This window comes from Asterias amurensis, chromosome 3 (assembly GCF_032118995.1).
Source record: "Asterias amurensis chromosome 3, ASM3211899v1".
Lineage (NCBI taxonomy): Eukaryota > Metazoa > Echinodermata > Asteroidea > Forcipulatida > Asteriidae > Asterias > Asterias amurensis.
The window spans coordinates 27606024-27624243 of NC_092650.1; the positions used below are offsets into that span (position 1 = coordinate 27606024).

General features: G+C 39.9%; 1 protein-coding gene across 3 annotated transcripts in view; it reads right to left on the reverse strand.

Moving 5' to 3' along the window:
* Positions 1-18220, reverse strand: part of LOC139935476 (CD109 antigen-like) — a 63209-nt gene that overhangs the window by 6166 nt on the left and 38823 nt on the right. For all 3 annotated transcript variants that reach the window (XM_071930104.1, XM_071930105.1, XM_071930102.1), the window contains exons 20-30: positions 17552-17665; positions 16798-16884; positions 9463-9606; positions 8809-8953; positions 7943-8119; positions 6825-7063; positions 6515-6610; positions 5139-5325; positions 2903-3114; positions 1724-1882; positions 831-1003 (exon numbers count right to left, since the gene is read on the reverse strand). In XM_071930104.1, the coding sequence (XP_071786205.1) occupies positions 831-1003; positions 1724-1882; positions 2903-3114; positions 5139-5325; positions 6515-6610; positions 6825-7063; positions 7943-8119; positions 8809-8953; positions 9463-9606; positions 16798-16884; positions 17552-17665 (1733 nt within the window). The remainder of the gene's footprint in view (positions 1-830; positions 1004-1723; positions 1883-2902; positions 3115-5138; positions 5326-6514; positions 6611-6824; positions 7064-7942; positions 8120-8808; positions 8954-9462; positions 9607-16797; positions 16885-17551; positions 17666-18220) is intronic.

Genomic DNA, 18220 nt, shown 5'->3' on the forward strand with positions numbered 1-18220 from the left:
GGAGATCGATCTGGAAAGTTTTATGTACATGAGTAGGATTTGAAACTCTGCATGGTGGAGATCGATCTGGGAAGCTTTATGTACATGAGTAGGATTTGAAACTCTGTATCGTGGAGATCGATCTGGAAAGTTTTATGTACATGGGTAGGATTTGAAACTCTGCATGGTGGAGATCGATCTGGGAAGCTTTATGTACATGAGTAGGATTTGAAACTCTGCATCGTGGAGATCGATCTGGAAAGTTTTATGTACGTGGGTAGGATTTGAAACTCTGCATCGTGGAGATCGATCTGGGAAGCTTTATGTACATGGGTAGGATTTGAAACTCTGCATGGTGGAGATCGATCTGGAAAGTTTTATGTACATGAGTAGGATTTGAAACTCTGCATGGTGGAGATCCATCTGGGAAGTTTTATGTACATGAGTAGGATTTGAAACTCTGCATGGTGGAGATCGATCTGGGAAGTTTTATGTACATGGGTAGGATTTGAAACTTTGTATGGTAGAGAGACAATCTAGTAAGATTTGCAGGGATAATGCAATGTTATGAAATCATTTGAGTTGTTTTGTTTCAAATAGGATGGGCAAGATGAAATGTTCAATTTAGAGTAGTTTTTATTCCTTTCTCATCACCTTTTAATTCATTTTCCTGCTACTTTCCCATAAATACAACACTGGATTGCAGAAGTTTAGAGCATAAATACTAGTGAATCAATATACAACTTTTAACAAGACATGAATTTGTTGCAGTTTGTAAGGGGTGCCCCAATCATGACATACTTTCCTCAGGCTGTTATGAGTTTGTAAGGAGTGCACTAATCATGACATACTTTCCACAGGCTGTTATGGTGACCGTATTTTTATCCTTGTCTACCATTTCTACCGTCAGCTCAAACGATGGGCGAACTAAAACCTCCATTAGATTATAGAAGACTGAGAACTGAAGAATACATGACCCAGTTCCGGAGATTGATGCTGAGACAGTACCCATCGTCACAGGTAACTGTAGAATGAAAAAACAAAGTTTCAATGCATTTTAGAAATTCATACTGTTGTGTCTCTCTTAAAATAACCCAGATGTACATACAAAATCAATGGGTGCCGAGAGACAAAGTTTTTTACAGGGAACATTCTCATGCAAGATATAAAGTTGTTGCACAATAAAGATACAACGAATTTTGTTCCGACACTTGTAGGGGAACATAACAGAATTGTATTTTGCTAACAAAACAGTTGCTGGCAGTGTAAGCACTTTATGTAATCCACCATAGACTGACAAACCTGTAGAAGTTTGAGATCAATCGGCCATCCGGGTCACAAGAAAAAAGTAAAAAAACGATTACATATTTTGCATGACGATGCAAACAAAAAATGTACATGTATAAATGCTCACTAAATGATAAACTCCAAACGGGATATCATCATCATCATTAGATCATGTAAATTTTATGTAGATCTGTGATCTTCACAATTTTTTTTTACCAATTTTGAAATGTTCCCTTTATGACAAATTGGTAAATTCTATTCTGTTCTTTTCCAAGATAAATGTTCCATGTGTTAATTCTCTTTTCGAATGCCTTGTCTTGCTTTCAATATTAACATATGTTTGTTTTAACGATCTGATGACGATCTGATGCACGACTCTGTGAAATGTTGTAAATAAACCATTATCCCCCAGGATAAAAAAAAAATTGGCAAATGAATCTGACTTTGAAAGACTGACCTCAACCCTCTGGGATACAACTGAGTTGTCATCATCAATGGTAAGACTGGTTGAGTAGTCTGGTTTAGCCGATGCAGTGATGTCAATAGCAATATTTCTAGGGTTGGAGTTAAAGATGGTTGCAAAGGAGGATAGGGCTTGGAGACCAATCACAGTGTCCTGTAATAGAGAGAGAGAGAGAATGACAAAGGGCAAATCATGTACCAGATTAGCATTATCTTCCAGTACGCGCCAATCCACCAATCAGATGCTCGAACTGGAGGGTGGTATAGAAACCTATATACTACATGTACTTCCTGTTTTTATTGCACAGTGCATATTGTGGGTGTCAATGCGTCATGCTCTGTAAACGGACAGTGCAAAAATTACATTCTAAACAAGCATGCTGTTTATAACGTTCTGAAATTTTAAACCTTGCGCGATGCACGTGAGACTGGAAGATAAATTCGTTATAGCACGAGCGCTCATGGAATCCGGAAAAAATATAGCGCCCTCTGCATCCCATATCTGAGTTTATGGGACGCAGACGCGCTATATTTTTCCTGGGTTTTTGAGTTATAACTTACAATATTAATGTGTATTTATTATGCGCTTTCAAACCAAGTGGTAGGTCCCTAAAACAGAGCTGTCAAAATTTGCATATTGCATGAAGATTTTGTACACAAACAATAATAATAGTAACAAGTTCTTATATAGCGCATTTCACGGTAACTGTCTCAATGTGCTTTATGTTACGGTCATCGGATCAATAACCTTCTTTTCTAAACATTCCCAGCTCCCTGGAGAGTATACAACCTGGGTAACCAAAGCACTCCAAAGGCTTCTTCATACACAATGTCAACCTCTACCCTCACTATACCTATACCACCCGGGTGAAGAGCTAAGCATTTATAGTAAAGTATCTTTCTTAAGGAGTGTCACAATCTGAATTCAAACACACACTCTGATGACTTCTCCACCAAAACTTGATTTCACTGCTCTTAATCACCCGGCTACAACACCCTAGAGAGATATTCAAACAATAATTTCAACATAATAGGGACAACATTTCAATAATCAGGGAGATATGTTTAAAACAAATCATCAACGTGGTTTATGAATAGATTGGTTTATTTTCAGGGAACTTTCTGCAGACTCAAGGCGAGTTATTCTGCACAATTGAGGAGAATTATTACAAACCTGTGTTGAACCATAACCACCATATTCATTCCTCTGGGCTGTCAGCCAGCGAGCCACAGCCGAAGACTCGGCTACTTTATCCTGTGCTAGATACATCAATAAGCCATAGCCAGTCATCTCAATGTCAGAGGAGGGTGGAGGGTAGTAGAAACAAGACCATGCATCAACATTCTCTACCTGTTCAACAGGCTTGGCCCAGTGCTTCACTCCGTCTGTGGGAATACAAAATAAATATTAGAACAGATTTCACCTCAGGATTATATTCTTAACAATTCAGTCATGTACTTCAGCACCCCAGTACTCAAGCCAACCCTTCAAGAAGCAGCTTACAACACTGAAATACTACACTCCACATGCATGTACATCCAGGCTGCAGCCAACTTTCTTTTTTTTTTTCTTTTTTTTTTTTTTTTTTGGGGGGGGGGGGGGGGTCGCCACTTGCAATAAAACAATCATTTAATTGATGTCCATTATGATTAATTTATCACTAAAATCAATGTTACATGTACAGTTGTACATGAAGAGTTGTACATGAAGAGTTGTACATGAAGAGTTGTACATGAAGAGTTGTACATGAAGAGTTGTACATGAAGAGTTGTACATGAAGAGTTGTACATGAAGAGTTGTACATGAAGAGTTGTACACGAAGAGTTGTACATGAAGAGTTGTACATGAAGAGTTGTACATGAAAGGATTAAAGGCAGTGGACGTTGATTGGTATCTATTCAAAACAATTGTTAGCATACAAACTTACTTGGTAACAAGTATTGGGGAGAGGCTGATGGTAACATAGTTTTCGAGAAAGAAGTAATTTTTCCACTAAAATATTTGAATTTGATTTCGAGACCTCGAAATTAAAATTTTAGGTCCCGAAATCAAGCATCTGAAAGCACACAACATTGTTTAACAAGAGTATTTTTCCTCCCATATTATCTTGCAACTTCGACGACCAATGGGAAACTTTAGACTATCTGCCAATCACCAAGAGAGGGCGCTCTTCACCAGGTAATGTCAACAACTTTAGGAATAGGAAAAGCATGAGTGACGGTCACTGACAGCAAATAATAATAATAATAATAATAATAATAATAATAAACCGTTCTTTTAAAGCGCATTACACATGGAGTCCCAATGCGCTGTACAAAGTCAGAAAGAAAAAACAGACAAAACTAGTTGGAGTTTAACAAGTGAGTTTTGAGAAGGCGTTTGAATTTATCCAGAGTTTTAGCGTCTTTGATGTTGCGGGGGAGTTTGTTCCAAAGAGTAGGAGAAGACGTAGAAAATGCACGCTGGCCGTAAGACTTAGTAGAAGTGGATGAACAGGCAAGTAGAGATTGTGATTGAGAGCGGAGATTTCGAGAAGGCTGGTATTTGTGAACAAGTTCTTGCAAGTATGTAGGTGCGTGGCTATGGATACAGCTGTATGTCAGAAGAAGGGTTTTGTAAGCAATCCGTTGTCTAACCGGAAGCCAGTGCAAGTCCGAGAAAATAGGTGAAATGTGGTCACAGATTTTGGATCGTGTGACCAATCTGGCTGCTGAGTTCTGAACTCGCTGAAGTTTGGAGATTCCGGAGTCAGGTAGACCGAGAAGAAGACTATTACAAATACCTTGTGTTTTGCGTGTTTTTGATTTTGTATTTTAGATTTAGCCAAACTGTATTTTGTTTTTCATAACACATTGCCAGTATAAACCAAACTGTTCTGGAACAGGATGTACTGTACACGAGTTCCCCAAGGATAACAAGCGGTGTGCATGAGTTTTGGGGAGTGTTTCTTTTAGGGTAATAAGCAAAAATTCCAAAATGCTGACCTACCAAAACTTGAGAAGAAATCTGAAATTTAGTTGTATGACAATGTATCGATTTAATTTTCAAGAGGCTGAGAGACTTCTAAATATTTTTTGAGTATTTTTGAATTTTTAGCATTTACCATTGTTTGCTATAGGAGTTGTGCACCCTTACCTGGTAGGTCTGCTGCCCTCTAGTGGCAGAGCTTTCAAAAAGTCTCCCATTGAGTTTAAAGTTTCACAGGTTTGTTATTTTGTGTATATGTTGAGAATACTGATCTTTGACAATTACCAAAGGTGTCCAGTGTCTTAAAGTGCATTTAGTTTGTGGCTTGATTACTTGTGATACAACTTAATAAATGAAAACAAACGCCTTGACATTTCATCCCTAGAACAAGATTTTAAGGTCAACAAATTCCAAGCCATTTCAAACTAACAGTTGTCCATACCTTCAACTATCGCCAGAGCCTCAAAAGCTTCTTGAAACCTCTGCACCTGTTCACTCTCAGCTAACGTCAGAGCATAGCTCACAAGAGCAAGGTCATAGACGTTCCCACTGACTGTTGAGAAACTAGCCTCCAAGTAGGTCGTTGCAAGACTAACCGAATTACTAACACTATTCCAGAACTGGGTTTCCTGTATACAGATTTAGATTAATTGAGTGATGATTATAAGAACTTAAGGATGAATTGAGTCACAAGACACGTAATAATTGAGCACAACAAATCAGATCCACATTTTGGTCTTGAGTCTGATTTCATGGCATTGCTTAGCCTAGAGGCCTGCGCTTACAGACAACATAATTATGTGATTTACAGACCACTGCAAGTGCAGAATTCTACGATAACCAGGGCCAGATAAAAACTAGCTCAAACAAGTAAACTTGTGGCTTAAAAACTCGTTTGGGAGGAGTGTTGGCTCTGTTGTGGTTAAAACATTTCGAGCTGTACACTACGCTCATCTTCAGGAGAGTTCTGCAGAGCCATATAATTATTTCATATTAAATGCAGTGGACACTATTGGTAATTACTCAAAATAATTATTAGCATAAAACCTTACTTGGTAACAAGTAATGGGGAGCTGTTGATAGTACAAAACATTGTGAGAACCCGCTCCCTCTGAAGTAATGTAGTTTGCGAGAAAGAAGTAATTTTCCACAAATTTGATTTCGAGACCTCAGAATTAGATTTTGAGGTCTAAAAATCAAGTATCTGAAAGCACACAACTTGTGACAAGGGTATTTTTTCTTGTATTATTATCGCAACTTCGACAACCAATTGAGCTCAATTTTCACAGGTTTGTTATCTGATGCATATGTTGAGATACACCAAGTGAGAAGACTGGTCTTTGACAATTACCAACAGTATCTACTGTCCAGAATCTTTAAACAATAGTTTTAGTTTAGAAACGGGTGTATTGATGTCTCAATTCTATATGTGCCCAAATTTAAAATGCAATTATCTTTAAGGAACATCACACAATTGGTAAGAAGATAATCGTCTAGTGGAAAAACATCCATTAAAATATTTCTTTCTAAAATGTCATATTTTTTAAGAAATAAATAAAACTAAATTCCCATTTTGGAGTTTATCGCTCAGTGAGCGTTTTATTCATTTTTGTTCATTCAATGTCATGCAAAATTTGTAATCTGTTTATCACTATTTTCTCATGACCCAGATGGTTCATCGATCTCAAACTTTCTACAAGTTTGTCAGTTTATTGGGGATTACATTAAGTGCTCAGCAACTGTCTTGTTAGTGAAAAACAATTCTGTAATGTTCCTTTAACTGCTGTATCACTCATACTACATGTTATCTTAGATTACCTCAGCTGAGGAACTTGCTTTTTCTTTCTTGAGCTGTACTTCCATTAGAGTGATGAGTACATAAGCTGTTATGGTGTAGTCTGATGAAACGCCTCCCTATAACAAAGCAAACAGTTTTTGTTATTATCAACAAAATTACGACACATAACCAGTGTTTATTTATTTGTTTCTTACTTTTGATTTCTAATAAAAGGGATATTTTGCCTCCTTCATGTCCTTGCACCAATGTCACGGCAAATATCTGCCGTAAGGTAGAAAACTCGGCTGAGACTACTTCTTTAGAACCAACTAGAAACACAATAAGCCATACCTGCATGTCCGTATGGATGACTTTCCCTGGCTCCAGAAAGTTTCCGTCTCTGGTCTGTTGAGAAATCAACCACCCACAAGATTTTCTGACCATGGTGAAATCAATGTAGATAAATGGCTTGGCTTGAACGAATGACTTGATGACAAATGCTGTCAGCCAAGTACTACCGGATGGATCTCCGTCACCAAACGCACTGAAGGAATGGTCAGAGTGCTTGTAAGTTAACTCGCGCTGATAACCTGTATAGGAAGAGTTAGTAATTGGTACTTAATTATTTATTTTCATTTATTACATGTTTCTTTTTATTAATTGTAGTTGTTTTTGCTTCATCATTGTCATTTTGGTTTGATCGTGCTGTATTTATTCCTGTATGGATGTATGCATTTTTGTTTTTTTATAAATTTAATTCTTAAAGAGAAGGTACACGTTTGGTAATTACTCAAAACAAAATTAAACTTAAAAACTGACTTGTTAACAAGCATTGGAGAGCTGTTGGTATAGTATAAAACATTGTGGGAAACGACTCCCTCTGAAGTTTTTGAGAAAGAGGTAATTTCTCACTAAAATTATAAAAGACTTCTAGCTAAAAGTCTTTTATTCCTATCTGAAAGCACACAAATTCATCCCCAAGGGTGTTTTTTCTTTCATCATTTTTTCGCAACTTGGATGACCGATTGAGCCAAATTTTCCACAGGCTTGTTATTTTGTGCTTATGATGGGATACACCAAGTGAGAACACTGGTCTTTGACAATTACCAAACATGAACAGTGCCTTTAAACATTTCTGAATTTAGTCTTTGATCTGTAAATTTAAAGGGTCATTTATTAGTTATATATTTCCCTTTCCCATAATTGGTGGTTTGTCCGCTGTTGATTTGGACAAGAAAAAAAAAAAAAAAAAAAAAGCTACACATGATGTCGTTAGAGAAGGTCAAAAGGTAGTTACTCATTTGGCCCATCCTGGTGTATGACTTCCCTGTTAGCATCGTTTTACCTTTAAGATAGCCAAGTGATGACAACAATCCAGTTGTTACCAGACAGTGTATTGTTATAAGTTACATCCCTCTGACATCAATCACTTAAGTTCGCATTGGCGTTTTAGCGTTGAGTCACCTTACCTTTATTCATGTAGTCTAACGCCTTCTTCATGATAGTAGGATTGTCTTGAGATGTGCTTGTCAGGTAGGAGTAGATAAACACATCAGGAGCGAAGGATAACATGGTCTGTTCACCACATCCGCTTGGAAGTCTTAGTAGCTTGTCTAGACCAGCCATTGTGGGACCCATGATATCACCTGAATGAAGATAATAGCTGATAATAATTTGGGAGGCTAATCATCCTTACTGGCAGCTAAGAGCTTAATTGCAAAGGACGCGGCTACCCGCAACGTGTTCGAGAAGCAGGCATGCAAGGGCACCTTTGGCTGCCAGCCACATCAACCCATTATGACCACCGAGATCAGCCTGAGATCAAAAGTGTTTGATTTTTCCTGAGGGAGGAAAACGGGTTGGTCTGGAAAACCCTCATGGCACAGCAGAGAACCAACGCACAACTCAACTAACATATACTAGCATCATGTGTACAGACTATAATACGCTGTTTGTTTGTTAAGATGATCTTCCTGTCAAGGGAACTCGGCAAACTCCCTTATATAGTCTTCTATTATTATTTGGTTTGCGGTAACACCATGTGTGTATCAACTTGCCAGGTAGAGTTTGTTCTTAGAGAACTGTCTTTCTTTATTCTACTACCGCGGAGTAGATTTATCGGATGTTCGGGAGACTTCTGAGTGCTGAAAAGAACTGTCCTGCTTTTTAACTACATGTACTACCTGTGCGGAAGGTACAGACAATTGGCTGTGACTACTACTTTAGCTTAAAGGATCGTAGTTAACTGCACTACCGCGGAGTCAGTTCTTAAATTGGTCTCAACGTTTGGACTAGCTTGCTCTATTCATCATCAGGATGTTTTTTGTATAAATACCTGTAGCAGTCAGCTGAGCTCGGACAGACCCATCCACCAACTTATCCTTAGGATATCCAAAGATAAAGTCCTTAGTCTTTGTCCCTTGCTCAGAACCAAAGTCAATCACTACAGGCTCGTTGAATGATGTTGGTATACCTTCAGGCTGCAAGACACACAAAGAATCAATGGCATTATTAGCACTGGCACTTTTTGAATTTCAGGTGTAACATACTCTCGTTATAAAGCAGTATTGATAGAGAGTCAAACATACAATCACTTCATGTACATGTACTCTCGTTATAAAGCAGTATTGATAGAGAGAAACATACAATCACTTCATGTGCAACCAAAGGGGAAGTTGTTCATGAATAGCGTTGAGAAAAAATAAAGAAATGGTAGCAATATGTACCCAAATCTCAGACAAATGTGTCAAATTTCACTGACATACGCACAGGTACATGGTCAAGATTACATGACGATGTTTGCTAGAACAGCTTGGCCATCGAAGTAGTATAATGTTTAGCTACCAGCTAGTTAGTTTTTAGCAAAAGTGACCGCATAAGTGCTGAGTGCTAAAACAATTAAAAGCAGCTAAAAGGAAAAGAGAATTACACAAATTTAAGAGAAAAAGCCATCAACTACAAGTTGTAATATAATACAGTAATCACCTACCTCAACAAGTAGTTGACGTACAACAGCATCACCAGCAACATTAGAAGTAGCAGTAATAGATATATCAATTAGTCCTAGCTTCTGGGGTAGTATGGGGAAGTACAGGGTAACTCCCTCACCAGCTAGTACCTTCACTGACTTCACCTACATGTAAGACAAAGTTATAATACATTGTACACACTTAATATGATTCAATCAATCAATCAATCAATCAATCAATCAATCAATCAATCAATCAATCAATCAATCAACTGGTGGTACGCTCGTACATCGTGGCTGGCTAAATTTTGGTTTTTGAGCGTCTTCGGACCTACTGTATGTACCGTAATTATTACCATATATTGTAATTATGTTGTAGAACCCTCAGGACTATCCTGGGGATTTTTCTTATATATTTTGGTGTAGTTTTCTTGCATTTTTGGTTGTGGCATCGGGTGATCTCGCCCTCACTACCCCAACTGCACCATGAGCCGGGGTGGGAGAGCGAGGGCATACCAGCCCCGGACCAACAATGGACATTCCTTGTATACCAATAGCCAACATTCTAAAATGAGCCGCAACAATGGCATAGTCTTTGATGTGAGAGAGAATGTTCCGATTTCAACTTATGTCAATGAAATGGCTAAAACCCTACCACCCGAGACGATCCTCTATGCATCCCGAATAGCAGGAAATCGTGTAGCCATGTATTTTAACGATAGAAAACACGCTCAAGAAGCTGTTAAACAAGGTATGGTTGTCAACAATTCTTTGATTTCTATTTCACCGCTTGTCCGTCAAACGACACGATTAGTTTTTTCCAATGTGTATCCTGAAATTCCAGACCATATTCTAGAAGAAAACATTAGCGATTTCTGTAACATTGTTTCACCCATCAGATCCATACCCATTGGAATGAAGGAAAACTTGGCTCATGTTCTATCATTCCGCCGCCAAGTGCATGTTTTCATAGAGCCAAATATCAATATCCCTGGTCATATTAACTTCGCTTACGGAGGGGGAAACTACAGGGTTTTCCTTTCCACAGATTTTGTTAAATGTTTTGCCTGTGGGGAACATGGACACACACGGAGAAACTGCAAGAAACAGAAAACCGCAGCATCAGACGACAGCGAAGATGACGGATCACATGACGAAAACCCCATCAACCCCAAACCCATCTTCATGCACCGAAACAAATCTGACCCAAAACACCCACCGAAATCAGCTAGAAACCGTCAAAACCAAGCTACTGACGACAACGAAGAACCAAAAGCTCAAGACGAAGCAGGGGTACGACCCCCCTCCTCACCCCCATCCCCCACCCAACCCTCAGCCCCCACCCAACCCTCAACCAAACCCAACCCCAAGCCCTCTCCAATCCCACCCATACCCCGCCCCCTCAACTCTAACCACACAAATCCCCCAAGCCCCTCCCAACCACCAACCCCCTCACCCAATCCAGACCCACCCACTACTCCAGCATCGGTGACTCCGCCGATCCCAAAAGCTACAGATCAATCTGCTTTTGTCTCCATTTGGGGATCTCCTCCTGGACCATCAAGGAAGACGTTCTCGGAAGTCCTGAGAAAACGGAAAAAGAAGACACCGTCTCCACCCAGTCAAGGACTTACCAAACTGAAGTCCGACTCTCCTCCGAAAAAGACACTAAAACCACCAAATGATGACCTCACAGACACACCATCCCTCACTCAAGCTCTTGATGGTGATGATGACAACGCTAGCGACGTCTCCCTTCAATCTCAACTACCCCCAGATGCAACACAGGAGAGCGTGGATATGAGTGACACCGAAACAGACGACACGGCATCCATCCTATCCGAAACCAACTCGCAACCCAGTGAGTTGGAGTGCGAAGAAGGAGACTTGTCCATCCCCACAGGCCCCCTCTCGCAAAAACAAATGACAGCATTTCTGAAATGTGTAAAAGCACGCAGAAAACCGGGTGAAATCGCCAAAAAGTTCACTGGCGATATCCCTGGGCTTGTAAAACAACTGAAACCCCTGCGTAGTTCCCCCCTCCTAAACAGAAATATGCAAATGAGAATCCGCAAACTTGTCAAAGGTCTAGACATAGAAGATGTGTCACGCCTGATCCCAAAATGACTCTGATGAACTATTTTTTGTTAGTCAGTATGGCGTTCTCTCTCGTATCAATAAACACGGGAGGATGCTCCAATCCGACTCGTAATACCTCATTCCATGAGTTCATTAAACAGTCTTGTTCTAACCCTGACGTAGTCTTCTTACAAGAAGTCAATGATTTGCCTACCTCCTCAACTGTGTGGAAACATTGGCAACGTCAAATCAATAGTACTCCAGGCAAAACGAGGGGATCAGGCGTGGCTACTCTTGTCAAAAATAATATATCTGTGCTTAGTCATGCTGTTCTTTATCAAAGTTACGCTCTTTACACTGAAATTGAACTTGATTCTAATATATATCATCTGTATAATTTACTTGTTCCACAGGGAGATGTAGAGGCAGGAAAAATGTTGGGAGCTCTGGAACAACACTGTGCACAGCATGATCGAGGTGAAATACTTATAGGAGGTGATTTTAACTGTACCCACAATCCCTCTCTTGACCGCCTTGCTATCACTCACGAGAAAAGGCACAAAATAGCCACCACCCTGTCGAATCTGGTCAACAAAAACACTCTTTGCGATATTTGGCGAGAACGCAACCCAGAACAAAGGAAATACACCTGGTTCCGTACTAACAATATAGCTGCGGGGACTATGTCGAAAGCGAGGCTTGATCGCATATACCTACCTTCGCATTTGGCTCCCACTGTTTCTAAATGCAACATAATCCCTTGCAGCCTGTCAGATCACAGTGCAGTCAGTGTTGCCTGTAAATCTAGCTCACATCGTCCCAAGGGAAGCGCCTACTGGCACTTTAACAACACTCTCCTCCAAGACGAAAACTACAAACACATCATCTCCCTGTTCTGGACTAATTGGCAAACTAAACTCCCCTCTTACCCTGATATTTGTACTTGGTGGGACATGGGCAAAGCCCATATCAAAAACATCACTCAGACCTATGGTAAAAAATGTGCCAATGAAAAACGTGCTCTGATTCAAAAACTTCAGAATGACATTGATGACCTTCAATCCTCCCCCGATCTCAGCCCAGATATGAAACAATTCCTTCTCGATCAGAGACATGCGCTCAATAACATCTACAAACAGGAAGCTCAAGGAGCCATGGTTCGCTCGCGCTTTCAACTCGAAAGCGAGGGTGACTCATGCTCAACGTTCTTTTTCAATCTGGAAAAACAAAACTCCTCTGCCAAAACCCACCACGGAATGCGATTAAGCAATGGTATTGTCACAGAAGATCCGAGTGAAATACGCCAGCATGTCCATTCCTTTTACAAAGACCTCTATTCTCATGTTCCCACTTCCCAAACTGCGCAGAATTACCTTCTCAAGAACATACCCACCCTTGATCCCGCCGATTCTGAAACATGTGATCTACCAATCTCAATTGAAGAATTGGATCAAGCCGTCAAACAACTCAATAAAAACAAAACCCCTGGTCTAGATGGCCTCACCAGTGAATTTTATCTCTGTTTTTGGCCTATGTTGAAAAACGATCTTTTTCAAGTCCTGCAGAAAAGCATTCAGTACCAATCCCTTCCCACAACGTGCAGGAGAGCTGTCATTACTCTCCTGCCCAAGCAGGGGGACCTTCAGGAAATCTCCAACTGGAGACCAGTCTCCCTCCTAAACACTGACTATAAAATTCTCGCCAAAGCTTTGGCCAACAGGCTGAAAAATGTCATCGGCGACGTTGTTCACCTCGATCAATGTTATGCAGTTCCAGAGCGCTCCATTTATGACAACATCAATGTCATAAGAGACAGCATCATGTACGCCAACCACTCTGACCTGCCTCTCGCCTTGTGTAATTTGGACCAAAAGAAGGCGTTCGATAGCATTGACCATGACTACTTACTCAAGACGCTGCAAACAATGGGTTTTGGTGAGCATTTTGTTTCCCTCATCCGTCTTCTTTACACGGATGTCCAAAGCACAGTCAAAGTCCAGTCCACGCTAACAGCCCCACTCCCATTTGAGAGAGGTATTCGTCAAGGATGCCCCCTCTCGGGGTTGTTATATTCCATTGCTATCGAACCCCTTCTTCATACCATCAGACGTAACTTGCAAAATTATGGTATGTCACTTCCGGGTTCCGACAGGATCCTGACTGTTTCTGCTTATGCAGATGACGTCACCGTTTTTGTTTCATCCAACAAAGGATTTCAAGTATTGAATGATATTTACACTGTTTACAGTAGGGCATCGTCTGCTTGTCTTAATCTTAATAAATGTAAAGGGTTGTGGGTCGGAGCATGGATAGACAGACAAGACCAACCACTCAATTTTCTCTGGAACAACAGAGATGTCAGATTTCTTGGAGTTCATCTGGGAAACACAGAAACTTCTAGACAAAAAAACTGGAAACTGTGCAAAGAAAAACTGAATAACGCTCTTTCGAGGTGGAGTGGTCTGGCAAGGACCATGTCTTTCAAAGGCAAAATCATTATAGCCAATCAGATAGCTGCCTCAAAATTGCTGCATTTTCTCGCTGTTCTCCCTCTACCAGAACAAGTTTTAGATGAACTCCAGGAAACTCTCATCAATTTTGTTTGGTCTCAAAAACGTCATATGCTCAGTCGAAAAGTGCTTTTCCAGTCCCCATTGAAAGGGGGACTTAGTCTTGTCTGTCTTTAATCCCGTGTGATGACTTATAGATTTTCTGTTCTTCAGCGTTTGTTTTGTAAAAATAAACACCCTGCCTTTTATTTTCTTATCCACTATTGCCACATGTATCGTAATCTAGGTCACGATTTTCAACTCTTTTATACCAATCTTGAAGTGAAATATCTTACCAGTCTCCCCGTTTTCCAAGCAGAAATTCTCAAAGCTTGGATCACATCGAAAGCCACCACGAGCGTACCACCTGCCTCTGTTAATTATGTTGTGAATATGCCTATTAATAGTTTGATTTTATGTAGCCATGGTAACAAAGAACTTCTCTCTGGTCGGCTCCTTTCATGTGGTGTCACACTAATCAGTCAACTACTCGACAAGGACGAAAAGTGGATCTCAGCTGAAGACATTCAAAAACAGCATCGGATAGGACTACGCCCACTTTCTTCAAGAACACTTGCAACAGAATTGTCACACATAAGACAAACCTTACGAGATCTCTTCCCCAAACTCTTCGACAAAAGGGGTGCTACAACGACTCCTGACGAAGGAACTGAGTCTTTTCTCCACTTGAACTTTCCAACACCTGACATCAAAATTAACGACATCAAAAGTGAATCCAACTTTCCCTCCAAACACCTGTACCCCGTCTTCAACAGAGAACTCAATACTCTGCCGGACAACCCCCGAACCCCTTGGCACAGGGACATCCTGCAAATGACCACTACAATACCGTGGAAAAATGTATACAAATCACCCATCTCCAAGAAAGAGGGTGATGTACAGTACCGGTTACTTCACAAAATTCTACCATCGCAGGAAGTTCTCCACTACATCGACCGTAGTCTACCAAAAACGTGCGGCTGGTGTGGACCATCAGAAAAAGGAACTCTGCTTCATCTCTTCTTCCACTGCCCATCAATTCAACCAGCACTCAACCTTCTGCATCGATGCATCACACAACTACTTCCCACACTGACACTAACTTTCGAAACATACTGGTGCCTCATCCACCACAGCAGGGGCCGACCGAGAGAAAACGTTGATTTAGCCAATTATTTAATTGTTAGCTTCAAAGCTAGTGTTTACTGGTTATATGTTCACTCCAATTTCAAAGACTGCCTTCACACCTGGAAATACCGTATTAAAAGTAAAATCATAATAGAGTACCACTACTTCCAGCTCCAGAACAATGTTCCCCTTTTCCTCAAGAAGTGGGGTCTCTGCAACATGTTCAAGATCACCGATAATGCCATTGAATGGACTCTGTAATTCTGTTTCTATTCCTTGTTTACCATGCCATGCTAATGTATTTGCTTAAGTGTTAATTTGGGTGTTATTTCAATCCCAACTACTGATCTCTTTTTGTCACAGATATTTATTGTCTATTTTATGTAACTTTTTAGTTTCTATGTTTTTGTAAATTCTGTACATCTTGTGTATGAATAAAGTGTTTGCTTTGAAAAGTCAAAAAAAAAGTCAATCAATCAATCAATCAATCAATCAATCAATCAATCAATCAATCAATCAATCAATCAATCAATCAATCAATCAATCAATCAATCAATCAATCAATCAATCAATCAATCAATCAATCAATCAATCAATCAATCAATCAATCAATCAATCAATCAATCAATCAATCAATCAATCAATCAATCAATCAACCTGTTTTTTGAACAGATATTTCTTGTCTATTCATGTAATTTTTTGGTCTTCTATGTTTTTTGTGTGAATTCTGTATACTTTGTGAATAAATAAAGTGGGTTTTGGGGTAAAAAAGTAGAAAGAAAGTAAATCAATCAATCAACTATGGCTTCTCAAGTCTTCCCAGTTTGGGTACAGATGGCCCGGACTCAGCTCCTCAGCATGTCCACGATGGAGAGACAACTTGACCCTCGATAAGGCTGCACCTCATATGGGCTCCAAGTGAAGAGTTGGGGCTCCAGGTGACGGACGCGCAGAGCCCTGCACGCTTCAGTTGATATTCACAGGTTGAAGGACCTGCGGTGCCCTGCAGGCTTCTATATTCACAGATCGTTTTGGTCACCTTCGGCATGGTATTTAAACAGCGCTTTATTAAAGTTGTCTCATAGCACTTTGTTAATTAGAATGACAGGATTGAGGTTTGAGAAATAAGAGTAATCCTGGAAACAGAACCACAGACTCTATTTTTCAATTATGTTACCATGGTTACGGTATGTTTTCGCTATATCAAGGTTGAGTGCACTCTTAAAGTCACCTGGAAATAAGAACTGATTTTTTCAAACCTTAGTTAACTGTTTATTCACATTCCACTCATCAAAACACATATATTAGGGACAAAACCTTTATTTTGAAAAAATACCACTTCCAGGTGACTTTAAAAACAAAGCTATCTGGGAGGAATGACAATAGACCTTTATCATGGTTCGGCCATCTTGATTTTCTTCCATTCAACTCAATGTTACCATAGTGAGGCTGGAAGGAAACTTAGTCTGTTTTTTTTGTACAATGAATATAAGCATCCATCACTGTTGTTGGGTACAGGGGACATGACGAAGATGGTGACAGCATGATAAAGGTCTATACCCGATACAAGACCAAAATGTAATACAACTGACATACATACCTGATCCTCGTTGGATTTCTTTTCCGACCTATTGTCATCGTAGGAAAGGCTTTGGAATTCCACAGATCCCGCCAAAGTTACCGTTGCCTTAAAAGAAAAAACATATCAGAAAATTACATTCCCAAATATTGGTGATCAGGTCTGTATGTTTCGATTTTGAAAGGGCAAGGGCACCAAGTCATTTTCGGTTGGTAAAGGGCACTCTATGAGGAAATTGTTAATTTGTACTGGAGCATTTAAAGGGCAATGACCAGGGGGCATGGAGGCAATTGCCTTTGTTGCCTCCGTGAAGTATCAGTTTCTACAGGAGCATTTTAAGGGCACCAAGGCAATGACCAGGGGGCATGGAGGCAATTGCCTGTGTTGCCTCTGTGAAGTATCAGTTTCTACTGGAGCATTTCAAGGGCACCAAGGCAATGACCAGGGGGCATGGAGGCAATTGCCTGTGTTGCCTCTGTGAAGTATCAGTTTCTACTGGAGCATTTCAAGGGCACCAAGGCAATGACCAGGGGGCATGGAGGCAATCGCCTTTGTTGCCTCCGTGAAGTACATGTATCAGTGATTCAACGGAAACTACAAAAATTATGTCAAGCATTATAACCATTTGGGTCAGTACCAATAGAAAAATGGTCTGCGCCTCTGCGCGGCAGTGTATTTTCAGAACTTTGTGGATTACCCTTTGGTGATCAAGTCATCACCTCACACCAACTGACATCATCCTATTATTGAGGTGTATTTAATGTATAATATTTACCTGTACAGAAGAACTCATATAGTTGAAGATTGTAGCTTTTATTACAAGTTTTTCACCACGAATGACTGAGTACGGTAGGGTCAATGACAGGAAGAAGGGCTGGAAAACCTTCACCTGATCAGAGTAGAAAATCAGAATAAACAAAATTGAAACGGCCTGGATACAACTGCATTAATCTGAATAGTTGAATATGCATATAAAGTTCCCATTAGATAATTAAGTTAAGAAAATAAATATTTAAGAAAATAGAATTAGCTGTTGCAAACAACCAAAAGGACTGAGGTTATAGAGTAAATATTTAACAGATGTTAAATTTGCTACCAGTTTTCTTCTGGGGTTGTATTTCACTTTTAACAGAAAATGTCCCTTTTGGAGAAATTTGCTAAGCTCTATAGAGCCCAAGGTGCCTTAATAATAATAACATGGTGAGTGTTATAATGAGTAGATGGTGTAAAGGCTAAAAAATGTAAGAGGTACATGTATGACGACAGAGGGCACTATTTATGTTACATGGATGTTATGGGTGTAAGACTTACTTTGTCACGCTTTTAAATATATTTTTTCAGATTTTTTAATTTGTGACATATGTGTCACATGGGGCTCCAACTCAATTTGTTATATGTCTACTGATCCATGAATTCATGCTGTTTGACAAGTGTGAAGGAAGTG